Consider the following 14,201-nt stretch of genomic DNA (forward strand, 5'->3'; position numbering starts at 1 on the left):
TTGGATGGTGTTCAGGCCTTGGGCACAGGTGACACTGGGACGTGGTGCAAGCAAGCAGACACACAGGGTGTGGGAAAATGTCCCTCCTTGAAAGGCACAGCAGTGGACCTGAGCTTTTGTGTCTTGGAGAATTTCAGGAAGCCTTTTCCTTTCCAGGGCAAAGCTCTCCAGGGACAGTACTGCTTAGTGTCCTCTGCTTTGCACAGTCTGTGCCCCAGTGACTCGCTCCAGCACAAAATGTGCCAGGGATGTGTTCTGCCACTGCTCCGTGGACTCCTGTTAGCCGACAGCCTGCGCCCGGGCAGCTGGCAGCCCGGAAGCAAGTGCAGAAAACATGATCAAATCCCAATACTGTGCCCTGCGTTCATGCTCCCCTGCCCCATGCATCCCTCACAGTGTCCCAGAGGTGGCAAAGGCAGGCACTGAGAACCAGCGGCAGGGACTGGCTGCAAGAAGCCGCAGGGGCAATGCCTGCTGCAGGGCTGTCACTGCTGATGTGACCCCATTACTTCCCGGAATACCACGCTGCTTCCAAGAGGGGAGGAACAAATGTGTGGGCTGTGCAATTCAAAGACAGCATGCCCATCTGTAGAGTAAATGCCTATTAATAATTTAGGCTATTTTATTTTAGACTGGAAATGTGCTGCCCCCTCACCTGTATTGCTTATATGCAATGGGTGCCTCAAATAGCAACTTCTCTGACAGCTCTCTACAGCAACAAGACCGCACACAGCCAAGAGGGGCGCTGACTAGCATGGAGGCTCTCCTCCTCAGGGCACACACAGCAGACTGCAGTGGCATCATTTTCAAGGTCATAATTTTCTCTTTTTGTCTGTGGGGTCTTGGCTGTGCTACCACTTCCCAGAAATCTCCCCTGTACTGATGTGATGCTGGTCTTCCTCCACTGGAGCCAGCAAGAGTGGGGGCTGCCCACCCTATTATCCAAACACAGACAAAAAGGCAGATTCCTGCACAAGGGACTGATTTCTCTAAATGTATATTGAAGCCGTTCAGACTACTGCCGTGCTTATGGTTGTACGTTCAGCTCATTTAGGACATCACATTGTGCTGTCACCTTTAAAAATTCAATTCTGTGATAAGTGATTACTGTTTGTCCCCTTAAGTGACTGCTTTATATAGATTTTACTTCAGATCGTGAAAGCTGAATGACCAAATCTCTTTCAGGAAATTATTCTAACTTAAGCATCAACTTTCGGAAATGCATCATCTGACTTTCTGGGAAACTGCAACTGTTATATTGTTAGAAAACACAGGTCATAGGATTTTACAAGCAGTTCCCCTCACAAGCAGGCTGAAATCACTGTTGCAAGTTTACTTGGATTTCTGGTCTGCATTATGGTACATCAACTCATAAAGGATTCCTTTGAAAAGTTGTATTTTATGATGCTTTAACTAACAGGTGAAAGGTCAGGTGCATATAATTCTGAGTTCCTAAAGGTATATAGTCATTTGCATGTATTTGCTTACCTAAAACTCAGAGGAGAAACTGTTAAATGGGCTTTCACCTTGCTGCTATATTGCTGCTTGTCCTTAATAAAAGACAAAGGAATTTTACACCATGAAGATTAGCCAACATAGGGTGATGCATTTACATGCAGAACAAAACATTGTCCTATGTTATATGATACATGATATGCAGAATAAAATGTGAGTTAGAACACCCAGAGTTCATGGTTCAGTTTTGTACCATGATGATTCAGCTAATGCAAAGACATACCAAAAATAAACACGAAAACTGTCAGAAATCTTTATGATGACTTCCAGTTTTAAAAGCTTTTATTAGACTGTGTATTTCCAAGTAGTATGTGCTCTAAAAACTAGAAGAAGAAACTTCTGAGAAGCAAAGTCTCTCATCACACCCTATACAGGTCTTAATTTCTGGTAGCTTTGAACTTTTCCTCGTCGCAGCCAGGTGGCCAAAACCCCCTGTCTCAGGAACCCACTGAATTATGTCAATATTTGTGCCTTTACCCGGCTGCTTATTTCTTAACTTCAGAAGAGCCACTAGTGATACAGAGATCAGTTTTAGTCCTCATTTAAGCAGAAAGCACATTAACACTTCAACTGTAATGGCAGCAGGGTTGAATTTGGTCCACATGCCCTGCACCAGGCTTTTCAACGCTGTTGGAAACAAGAAGATGGTCTTCAAACCTCCCCTGGTTGCTTGCAGCTGGGTATCACAACATGTTTGTTCACCAGTGTCAACCCTCCAGTCTCCAGATATGAAGGTCCTGTCCCACAGTGAATTAACTCCCTACCATCTACATACAGCATCAGAGGCACTTCTTCATTTCTGCAGCTCACTGATGCACAAGAGCTGAGTTCAAATAACCTTAATTCTGTGATTAAAGCACACAGTAAAAAAACACCAAACCATCCTAATTATGCTAATGTTAAACGATGCTGACTCACCAAGCTCTTCACATGACCACATTTTCCAGGACCTAATAGGGAGAGCAAGGACTGCCCTCTTAGAGCACTGCGATTCAAGTCATGAAATCTATATTCTGTGGGGCTTTTCATGAGAAGAATTTCTGGCAGACTTTAAAACACTGAGTGCCTAAAGCTATGCAGTTAGGTGCTAAGCACCAAAATTCTTTCCTAGTTGTTACAAAAGTTATTAGACATTAGAGCTGCCATATAATCACAACTACTTTATCTGCAATAACCATATTTTTTTAACAAAGCAGAAAAAGAGAAAAACATGAAACAATCAGAAATTGCCAGAAGAGACAAACTGGAAGTTGTTTTTCTAAGTCAATTAAACTAAAAGGGAAGGGGAAAAAAAAAAAAAAGAAAAAAGAAAAGAGCATGCCAAGATTTTAGCCATGTGCTTCCTCAGCCAACTGCATATATTGATTTGTGGCAATGAAAGGGAAAAGCTGGAGTGACCCAATTCGCTCTTCTCAGGAAGCTGCAGATACTCAATTTGGAACACGTGCCCAAAGATTTTAGACAATTGTTGAAGATTAATAACTTTTCTAGAATGAGACATTGTGTAACAGTGTTATGGGAAGAATATGCAATATGAATCACTGTAAGCCTTAAATGGGCTCCGAAACAATAGACAATTAAGTAAGAATAAATTCTCTGTGTCTGATTCCAAGGTCATGTATTCAAATCTTTTTGTATAAGAAAAAAGATTAATTATAAAAAAAAAAAAAAAAGGTGCTGCATTTCAGCACTATTTGTCTTCCTATGACTCCAGGAAGTGAATTAAAGAGCATTAAAGAGCTCCAGGAAGTGAATTAAAGTTAAAGAGCAGCTGGAATACCACAAGGTTTGGTGACCCTACAGGGTGGTACTATGAGACACGGCCAGTCTTTGCTCTTCACCTTCCAGAATCTATCTGTGCTTCAAAGGGGGAAAAGCTATGCCATGATTGTGCAACCAGCAGTGCGCCTGAGCACCAACTACATCCCCCTTCCACCACAAACTTCTGCCGATTGCCTATGTATTTATTTATCTTGCCAGGTTAATTTTCATCCAGACCAGTTCCCTGATCATGCTTTCCATGTGGCCATCCCAGGGGTGGTGTCCCTGCAGCGGAAAAGCTGGGACCCTCCTTTAGCCAGCGGGATGTTTAGGGCTTGTTGACATGTTGCTTTGGTGACTCCTGGCCTTCATGAAGAAACGATCCCTGAGAGGCCTGAGAGGAAGCAAGATGTGACAGTGATATATTTTCCAGTCCTAACAACAGTAATTCTTGTGACATTTTATTCTTCTACAATGATTCATGTCTGAAAAATAATTTCTATAAGACATGCACATTAATTTTTGAATAATTTTGTTAAAAACTAAGAAGCGTACCTGCAATTTATTTATTTGAAACACGTTTGTTTTATTTTTTAGGACCTCATCCTGCCTTGAAACTTATTTAAATTCACTTTTCTACCCAGGATTTTCACTGAGAGGATCTGAGGGCCTTTAACTGAAATCCTGCCAGCTACTAAGTCTGGGGCAAATCCTGCTTTTGTTGTGTAACTATGAATCTGCTTAGTCTTTTACCTTCCTTGTGTTACAGGAGCCAAACCAGCACTTATTAGTTACATATTTACAGTGCAAGCAGTTATTCAAAACCTGAAGGTTTCTCCTGTAACTAAACTGGAGCATAGCTAGGCGCCAATTCCCAATGGCGTGTCCACCGCAAATACATCAGCCTCTGGCATTCACCCAGCTCTCCCAGCCCTGCTGCTCCTCCCTAGAAATCCTGCCCCTGGCTACTGCTGTCTCAAGTCCCAGGCAAAGCTGGACCTTCCACGCAGCTCAGCCTTGGCACTGCCACCTTTGGTGGTCTCACTGACCATAGTCGTTGCTGCAGGAGGGTTGTGGCCTCCGTGCCTGGAGAAACGACCCGGCTGCTAAACTGGAAGCCTGAAGTGGGTGCTGGCAAGCCCAGGGGTGCCGGCAGGCCCCGGGGAGGCAGCAGGCCCGTGGAGCGCTGACAGGCCATGGCCCACCCGTGGACAGCGGCAACCCCGGGGGGGGCGGGGCCCTCCAGGTGCCCGTAGGGCCGAGGCTGTGCCAGCCCCTCCAGAGAGCCGACAGAGCCGATGTACGGCCTCTCCCGAGGCGGGCAGGCCCGGCGGCGCGACGCCAGGGCGACGCCAGGGTGACATCAAAGGCGACGGCGCCCCGCCGGCCGCGACGCCTCCAGCTCCCGGCGTGCCCCGCGCGGAGCCCCGCGGCCCGCCGGGAGCTGTAGTCTTCCCGCGCGGGGGCGGGGAGCGTCCCGGCGCGGCTGCGCAGTGCGGCGGGCTGGGCCGGGCTGGGCTGGGCCGAGCCGGGCTGGGCCGAGCCGGGCAGCCGGCGGCGGGGCTGGCCGGTTCTGTGCGGGCACGCCCACCCGTGCGGCGGCGGCGAGCTAGGTCGCCCCGGCGGGGACGCTCCCATCCGCTGCCCTCCCTGCCTCTCTCCCCGCAGCCCGGGACGGCGCGGCGCGGCCGTAGCGGGCGGGGCTGTGGACGCCCGTCCCCCGCACCTGCCCGGCCACCGGGCCCTGAGCCCCTCCCGCGGGCAACGTCCCCTCCGCCGCCGGGTGCCCCCCGCCCGCCCGCTTCGAGCCGGGATGTTCTCCAGGAAGGGCCACGCCGATGTCAGGAAATCCACCCAGAAGGCGCTGGACCCTAAGCGGGACGTACTCACCCGCCTCAAGCACCTCCGGGCGCTGCTGGGTGAGTGGCGGCTGGCCGGCGAGACGCCGACCCGTTTCTCGCCGCGCCGTGAGGGGCGAGGGGAGGGGAGGGGAGGGCGGGGAGGGGAGCCCAGCCCCCCGCCCTTGGTTCCCCTCGGGGCTTCTTCTCGCTTTGGCAGCTGCCCCCGTCCAGCCGCAGCCCGCCGTGGCGGCGGCCGGGCAGACCCCGCGCAGGGCGGCGGCCGGGGAGCGCGGGAGGGAGCCGCTTTTCTTCTGGGGGAGAAGCCGCTGGTCGCCGGGGCAGACGCCGGGGCCGCGAGCGGTGCGCTGGACGCGCTGGGCTGTTCGCCCTTCGGTGTGCTTCGAGCTATTTTGTAATGCTGTTTGGGGTTGCTGGGTGAGAGCTGTCCTCAAGACAGAAGTAAAAATGAGAGAAAAACTTATCGTAGGCAACCCTTTTCTGCCTTAGGTTTCGTTAGCTTTTTCCAGGCTCCCTTTGCAATTTTGGGGAGCTCTGTAAGCTCTCCCGGTTATAGCTGTTGAAAGGTAGCAATGTGAGTCCTTTCGGAGTTCAGGAGCTGTTAGAGAAAGTTAAGTGATGCGTTTTGCTGCTCCTGGCTTTAGAAAGTTGTGTTGCCCAGCATCAAAATATTTGTGAAGCAGCACTGTCCAGAACAGTATGTAAACGTATTTCCTATGTAGGGTTCTTCAGAGGATGCATTCATACCAGCTCTGCTCTTGTCAACAAGACTATTTAAATTTTTTTTTTTTACAATTTAAGGGGTGGATCATGTAATGGCATTCTGCGATGTCCTTCTGTGGCAAGGCTGATCTTTCTCAATGTCATCTTACAGTTGAAGCCTTAACCCTGATCTTTTTATTCTGAACATGGAAACCAGTTGATGTGTTTCAGCTGTGAGCTGTGGTTTGCAAGGATTTGGGTGGCCCTGTTGTCTCTGCTAGTCAGCAAACTGCAGCAGGAAAAGGCTCTTTTAAGAGCTTTTGTGCGCTGTCCCATTTCAGGAGAATCAGTGACAGTGTTAGTATTTGTTTATCTCATTTTATATTGTTCTCCAGAAAAACAAGGAGGAGAGAAGGATCTGATTTGTGCTTGTTGTGTACTCTAATTTAGTCTACTGTTTCTGTTAAGATTGACAGATACGTAGGAGCCTCAAAGACATTGTGTTACAAGCTGTGAGAAGTAAGTGGCTGAAGGAGAGGGCCTGAGCTTAGTGGCTCATCAAAAGAGAACAGATGTTAGCTGATGTATCCTGTTGAGGAGTGGCTCTCTGGTCAGTCAGTGTTCATGTCACTCCCCTAAGGCCCCCTATGCGCTTGCTCTTGGTGGTGTGAAGGATGCGTGGAGCCAAGTTACTGCCCAGGAAGTGGCTTGAGTCTTGCAGAGTAAAGGTGCTCCCCTTCATTTCTCTGCCTGGTATGTGCACCAGGCTGCAAGACTTGCACTGAGGAACCTCACTGTGGTTTGGAGCATGGGCTCGTTGGTGATGCTCGAGATTGAGTTTGAGATTAACAGCTTTTTCCTGTGACGTTCCACTGGTAGGAGAAAATATACAAAGTAAGTTTTGAATGTACTTTACCAAAGCAAGGAGCTTTTGTGCTGAGGATACAGAGTATGATCCTGAGCTAGAAGAGTAGCGATTAGTCTCCCTCAGGATGGTCCCTTTGAGAAAGTTGTACTCAGTGAGAGTGTGGAAAGAAATGAGTAGAAGAGTCTGATAATTTCACTTGGAATGGGCATTTTGGTGACTTTTTGGGGATGTGTTTCTTACATGTGTGAGGAATCATCACTTTGATTTAAAGGTGTTTTTCCCCTGTGGTCTACTGCATTTAACTAGCTGATCTGAAAATGAGATTTCTGTGGGTAATTTGATTAGTGGACAAAGTGCTAGACAAATCCATAGGTGCTCTTGCGTCATGCTCTAGAAGTGGCCAGGTCTTGATCATCTTTCGAGCAACAGAATTTCGACATGCCCAGTCTGTAGATATTTAAGCTTCATGATTTGGACTCACAAGTCAAGCAGTTCTGATGACTGTGGCTGGTGGTGTGAGACAAAAGGGTCACGTGTCAGAGGCCCTCATCACCTGCCAGTCTTCATGGGTTTTGTGAACATTGTTGAACCTTTGCTTTGGAGTTAACTATGAATGAAGGGTATGTGACTACTCTGGGTATAAATTCCTCCTGTTCTTCAAGTGTATGTAAAAATCGTCATAGTTAGCCACCTGGTGGTCATCTTTGTGTTAATCTCTCTCCGGTGACCAAAGATATATATTTCTTGGACTGGAGGCACAGAAAATATTTTGTTTGCTTGGGGTTTTTTTGATTGTTTTTTGTTTGTGTTTTAAATCATACCATGTATCTAAGTGCCTAAGGGCAGGAATTTTTAATGACAGGAGAAGATAACTGCATTATGATATGCCCTTTAACTGTAAGCATCTTATTGCTCATGTGCTGTACAAACAATATTAAAATAATGTCCAATTTAATTGTAAAAAGAGTTGGGAATTTTTTTGTCTACGAGATGAGGTTTAAAATGTTTTGTGAAACCATTCTGAGAAAGATTGATCTAAGAAACTGTAGTGTGAACTTGCAGACCTTAAATTTCTTCTTTTTCCACCAGCCTCACTAAAATGAATGAACTTGAAGAAATAAGAAGTATAGCAACTTTCTCTTAATGTTCCACTTTCAGCCTCTCAGACACATCTGAAACTAAGACACGACTAGTTTAAGATGAAATACCAACTGCTCTTGGTTATACCCATTTTATTGGAGTGTTGTTTTTGTGTGCCTGTGTGGTACAGAGGAGGTTGTCAGGCTCCTGTAACAGACCTGATGGGTGGAACAAATGGCAAAATATGCCTATTAGCATGACAGAATTAATTTATGCCCCAAAGCAGATGGTACAGAAGGTAGTGTTGTCTGGTGGTTTTCTGTAAAGATGCTTATTACCCAGTTGGCAAGGGGGAAAAAAATACATCCGTCACTTCTCAGGAAATATCTTTTCTTCCAAGTGTCTGTTACATTTGGAGATAGTGACCTGATTTTTTTGATTAAACTTACTATTGAACATTGGGTTTAAGTGAAAATTGTTATCACTGCCAGTGGGCTGGGTAGCATATTAGTGGCTTATTGGCTGAAGTGCTGTGGTATGGCAACTGGCTGTCTTCTAGTGGATATGTTTTATGGCAGGGACTATGTCAAAGCAGGCTTTGCTTCTGTTTCTGAGATGTCTGCTTTTGAGAATGTCAATGTAAACATTTTAGATAATATGGGAGTGGCTTTTTGAAGATAGTATCTCCACAGATATCATTGCAAGTGTGTGTTTTCTGGTATTATTCAGCACAGAACGTGAAGCAAAACATGGTAAGAAGTTCTCCTGTATTTAAGAAAAGCAAAGCTTCTGGTATAAAGGCTCAAAAATAGTTGGATATTTCTTCTTCCCCCCTTCCACCCCTCCAAATGTGGCACTCCTTGTGCTGGCCAGGGATAGGAATGTGTGTGTCTTAGCGTTCCTACCACCCCAGTCGTTTCACTCCCTGTCCTCAAAATACACCCAGGCCATAGCGACACATATTCTCAAAATAACTGCTCACGTTTTTATGTTTCCTTAGATGATGCCATCTTTCCTTCCTTTGTTAGTTTTAAATCACAGGAATTAAACTGTAAACAAAATGACAGTTACTCTTCTGAGATCCTACTGATGTAGGAGGATAAAAATCAGAGAAAATATGATAATAGGGGAGGAATGAGGGCAAGGAATGTGTATTTCTGTAAATAAGGGGTTGTGTGAGCACCGGGATCAATAACATCCAGTTCTTGATTTCTTCAGGTCTCTTAGCTACCCTCTGTGTAAGTTTGTCCAATATCCAAACTGAAAGAAAAGATCCCCTTTAAATTTGGGTTGCTTATAACATCTTTCAGGTCTCTAATGCCCTTTAGGATCCGAGTTCCTTTTTCTGTGGGGTAGTCTACCTGTATGATGATGCAAAACATTAACCAGAATAACAACATTATTTTAAAGTGGATGTTTGCTTGTTAGGTAAACGACCAGAGAAATTTTTTTTTTTTTTTTTTTTTTCCAATTGCTATAGAGATGTACTAAATTTGGGAACTTTTGTATGGTCAGTAGGAACTTTTTTTCCAAATACAGTGTGTGGAAGTGTCAATAGTGTAGTCTTTTTTTAGGATAGAGTGAAAAATAATGGTCTTATAAATGATAGTGGCAACATACAAGTTTGTCTCTTTCAAACTGCCTGTAAATTAAACCCTCTATACTGTTTTCCAGATAGTTTCTGCAGGATTTTTTATAGCATAAAAACTTATTTTTACTCTTTAAGACTTTGTTTCTGTGGCTGTTCTTGGGTAAATTTTTTTTTTTTTTTTTTTAAATTGAAACATATCTTTCAGTGTTTCCTCCTCAGGTACAATTGAAATGTTTAGTTTAAAATCTTTGCATGGATTAGTGTATTTCCCTTGAATTCTTCTTCTGGTTTTAAGAATTGCTCTGTCATGATGCAGTAACTTTTATGAATAATGGTGCAATAGGAACAACAGCTACTGCTGTGTAGTCTAGATGATGTCACTTTTTGCTCATGCATAAAATTGGATAAGTATTTTATGGTTTTATTTATGAAGGTGATGAGCCATTTCTTCATGGCGTGTTATTCTTATTAATTTCAGAGTGTGATTTACCTGAGAACTTTGAGGCTGAAAGTTATAAAGTTGGTCTGCAGGTAGTGGCTGTGAACAGTGTGTGGTGATTTAAGTTGGCCACCACCATTCATATTACACTTAGAAAGAAAGAAAAATGGGAGCTTACCTGTAGCTGCTCTTGAATATGCTGTGAGCTGCCTGGAAGATGGTGACAATAATTAAGTTGAACCAAGGGTCTGGATTTTCAGTTTTTCTATACTGAATAATCTTAAGGCTGATAACCTTGTTTTGGAAGTAGCACTGGTTTGGTGCAGTTGCCAAACGCAAATTATTTTACAGATTTATGGATTGTGTGGATCCTGAACCTTGACATTTGCTGAGGTGGGTTGTTAGACCATATATGTGCTCACATTTGGTTTTGAGCATACTGATGGACTAAATTGTGCATCAGAAGGCTGGGTGCAGGCTGGTGTTTGAATTAATAATGTGCACTTCAGAGCTTGTGCTGTGGCACTTCACTCCTGGATGCGTGTGTAAAAGCTGGGCTGTTTCCAGAGTTACAGTACTTTACATGTATTTCAACTGTGTTATTGAAGAAACCGCTATTTAAATCCTGAACTGGAAAATGTCAATGTTTTGTGCTTTGGTGTATATGTTACGAGTACTACTGCTGACAAAAGTGGGGTGCTGCTCATGTCCATTGCTTTTATCCTTTTCTCTGTTGAGCAGTGGACAAATACATGGTAGACCTGATATTGCTATACACAGACTTCAGTTTAGATTAAATATGAAATTTGTTAGGTTACCAAGTGCAATCCTTAATATTTTTCTTTTAAAAAATATAAATTAAGAAAACTTATATTTTTCATTTAATTCCTCAATTAAAAAAGAGACAATAAAGGAGAGTAGTGGGCTTTTAAATTATGGCACTGACTTGGGTGCACAGTTCTGTACAGCTAGATTAGTACAAGCCTAATAGAAATTTTCATTTAGAGGCATTCAAAAATGAGTGCTTCCAAAATGAGTGCTTCCAGACTTCTTGCTGAATTTAGAACAGCCGTTGTTCCATAGATTTCATGTGAAATTTCAAGTGTTAAAATTATTTTAGAAATTGTTCTAATTGGAGGGTTATTTAGTAATGGTATGTTTCCATGCTGATATTCCTTTGAAAAAATGAAAGAAAATTATCTTCTAGGCTTTTATTTATCATTTAAAGCACTAATCTGAAAAAATGGGGCTTTTTTGTTGTTTTTTTGTGGTGTTTTTTTTTTTTTTTTAAGCTATGTAAAAAATTGTATGTAGTTTCTGGGGTGAGGCTAATAATAAAAGTTTATCATTAACCAGGGTATGACTGCAAAGTTGTCTCTTCATCTTTATTTTTTTAAGTACTAAGGGTAAAGGACTTTGTATAAATAACATAAGGTCAAGTGACTTTGGAAGTTTATGTTACGGGAGGATTTCTAGCTACTTAAATAACTGCAGTAATATTTGGTAGTTAACAGAAAAATAAAAGGAAAGCTGGTGTGTAAAGCACACAATTATTGTTTCCTCTAGATATTTTTTTTTTTTATACCAGGAAGAGTAATGAGAGCTTGGCAATAAATTCACATTCTTATTAAATGGTACCTGAATAGTTTGTTTCCCTATATTTTAAACTTAATTAGTAAGGCAAGTAAGGGTGACTTGCAGTTATCTAACGAGCCAACTCTTTCATATTTTATATAGAAGAAATGTCATGTGTACCCTTGTGAATGTCTCCCTGTTTCCTGTATGTTGCTGTAAAAGCTGTGAAGTGTTAATCAGAAGCATTAGACAATGGCTCACCTATCCTTGTTTGGGGAACAGAGATAGATTATACATGTTTTTGGAAAGCCGCTATGTATGTGGTGGCTGATAATGATTGCCAACTTGCCTTAGATTTTAGTGCTCAGAGCTTTGAATTCTCTAGGTGGCTGTTTTCAACAATAGTAATCTGAGAGCTATTTATGAGTAAATGTAAAAATATAAAAATATAACCTAATACCTGCAATTCAATCCCAACCTTGCTGTTTATTCAGTCAATATGATTTGCCAAAAGTCATTATTTTATCTTAAATGATAAATAGTGCATGAAACTTTCACTGATGTTTTCCATTTGAAAAACAGAAGAATGAGCCTTATCCTGCTACAAGCTAAACATATATATACATAGTAGTGATCCAAGTTACTGTTTTAGACTTCCTGCCGACTTCTAGTAAACCCTCCTGAGAAGCAGCCTTTCTTCTCGTGGTCTGTTTGTCTGTGACAATCGTTGTTTGGTGAAGTGGATGGGAAAAGCCCGGTTGTAGGGAGAGCAGTGAAGGAGCGTGCGAGACTGGGATGTGCTTGCCGTGGTGTAGCCTGCCTGGAGGTGCTTTTCCTACAACTCGGCATGATGTTAGAGGGGAGAGAGACTCTGGAAAGGGCATTGTCGCTGGCTTGGCTGTTCGTCCTGCCAGACAGAGGCATCGCCTGCCTCTCCGCTGCCCAGAGGAGCAGGATGAAGCCATCATGGTCAGCACTGCTCATCACCATGAACACACGCGTAGTGGAGTAGAGAAGTGGTGTTTTCTTAATGTATGCAAAAAATAAGGAATTTGGTAGTGAAATGCCCAAGAAAGCTGTATCTCTGAACAATGGAGTTATTGGGGGTGTGGCTTATTCTTACATTTTGGATTTTTTTTTTTTTAAAGTGAAATGAGTGGTATCAGAATGACAATTCATATGCACAATTGCCAGAAAATCTTAATTTCTGAGTGAATATCTACTCTTAGGATAGTAAATGGGAGTATTGCTGTTGGCCTCTTTTAAGGTTAGAAATTGTTTTCCTATATATCTTGCAAAGGAATATAAGGAACAAAATAGTTCAATAGGAAAAGGATGTAGCCGTAAGAATGCATGCTTACATCAGAATAATGGATGAGTCACCACTGAAATGCCACATTTATAGAAAAGGAGAATTTACTTTTTTTGATTAGGCAGTTCCTTTCTCTTCCTTTCACAATTTAAAGGGAAGGTTTCCTTTTTGTTTAGATTTTAATGACCTCATTCCTTCATATGAAATCCTTGTAAATGAAAGCCTTGTTTTCTCCTAGAGTTGTATGTAACAGAACGCATTCATAGAGACGAATAATTGCACTTAGCTTGCAAATTCAAGACCAGTAGTTTGTAGGAAACAAATATCATGTAAAAGGGTTTCCATGCGCTAATTGTTTCCGTAGTACAAGCAACCAAACAAAGCCTCACTACTGAAAAGGTATTAATTTTTATTTTTTTTAAAAAAAGCATTGTCCAGGTCTAAAGTCATTCTTTCTTCTGTAGTTGTATGATATTATTGGGTCTTCTTGTTGCAATCAGCTTTGTTGTTTTGATTAAAGAACAGGTTTCTCCAGACCTGAAACTTCAAGAAGAAGATGTATTGCTAATAATTTTTTGCCCTCTATCCTATTAATAGTATGTGGAATCGTCTATTTTTTCTTGACCAAATCAGTTAAAATAAAGAGCAAACAGATGAAGTTAAAGTATGTTTTGCAAGTATCAGGTTTAAGAAAACATTAAATATTTTTCCTTAAATAAACATTTCAAATTTTAGAACTAAGTTAAGGCTTAGGGAAGTGATGCATGCGCTGGTTTCCATTCCTTTTTTTTAAATGAGTTGGAAATATGTTTTCTGAATTGATCTGCTTGTCAGATAAATATAAGAACTGGATTTGCAATTTGCATACAGAATTCATTGCTGGTGTCTGTTTTTTCCTACAGTACCTGCTTTTTTTGATGATACAGAACCCTTTTAGATAGCTAAGACACATCCCATCTTTTTTTTTTTTTTGAGAACAAGTGAACCTAAGCCACGCTGCTAATTTTCATAAATTAAATGGAAATGGAAATTTCCCTATTTTACTTGCAAGCATGGAATCACAATTTAGTATAGAATATTTATTGAAGTCACTAGAAATGTTTCATATGGCATTTATTTCATTCTCTAACACTAAATTTGTATGAAGACAACAATTTTCAGCTTTCTGATGTTGTGTAGTAACTCCTGTTTGTTCCTCTTTTCAGATATTGTGGATGGAAGTGACCTGAAGCAATTTTTTGAGAACAATTATTCTCAAATTTATTTCATATTCTATGAAAACTTCATAACACTGGAGAATAGCTTGAAACAAAAAGGTAAGTTTTAGAGTTTTGCCAGCAATTGTTGAGTCAGTTTTCCCTAACTCTTCTCAAAAGCATTCTATTAGAGCTTATCTAATGATTATAGAGTTCACAATTGTCTATATTTGCATTAATAGTTTCATGTATTATTAATTAGTAATAATATTTTAGTTTTATGGTATCGAAAGAGATGAACAT

General features: G+C 42.2%; 1 protein-coding gene across 7 annotated transcripts in view; it reads left to right on the top strand.

The window, feature by feature from the left end:
* Positions 1-4,805: 4,805 nt before the first annotated feature.
* The window catches only part of RALGAPA2 (Ral GTPase activating protein catalytic subunit alpha 2), a 135,187-nt gene continuing 125,791 nt past the window's right edge, over positions 4,806-14,201 (top strand). For 6 of the 7 annotated variants that reach the window (XR_012632847.1, XM_074895917.1, XM_074896008.1 and 3 more), the window contains exons 1-2: positions 4,806-5,195; positions 13,908-14,018. Coding sequence is in view for 5 of the 7 variants with exons in the window: in XM_074895917.1 (XP_074752018.1) it covers positions 5,090-5,195; positions 13,908-14,018 (217 nt within the window). In the remaining 2 variants the exon portion in view is untranslated. Of the gene's footprint in view, positions 5,196-13,907; positions 14,019-14,201 lie in introns of those variants that run through there. The other variant, XM_074896420.1, reaches the window with a different exon arrangement.

This window comes from Athene noctua, chromosome 1 (assembly GCF_965140245.1).
Source record: "Athene noctua chromosome 1, bAthNoc1.hap1.1, whole genome shotgun sequence".
Taxonomy (NCBI): Eukaryota; Metazoa; Chordata; class Aves; order Strigiformes; family Strigidae; genus Athene; species Athene noctua.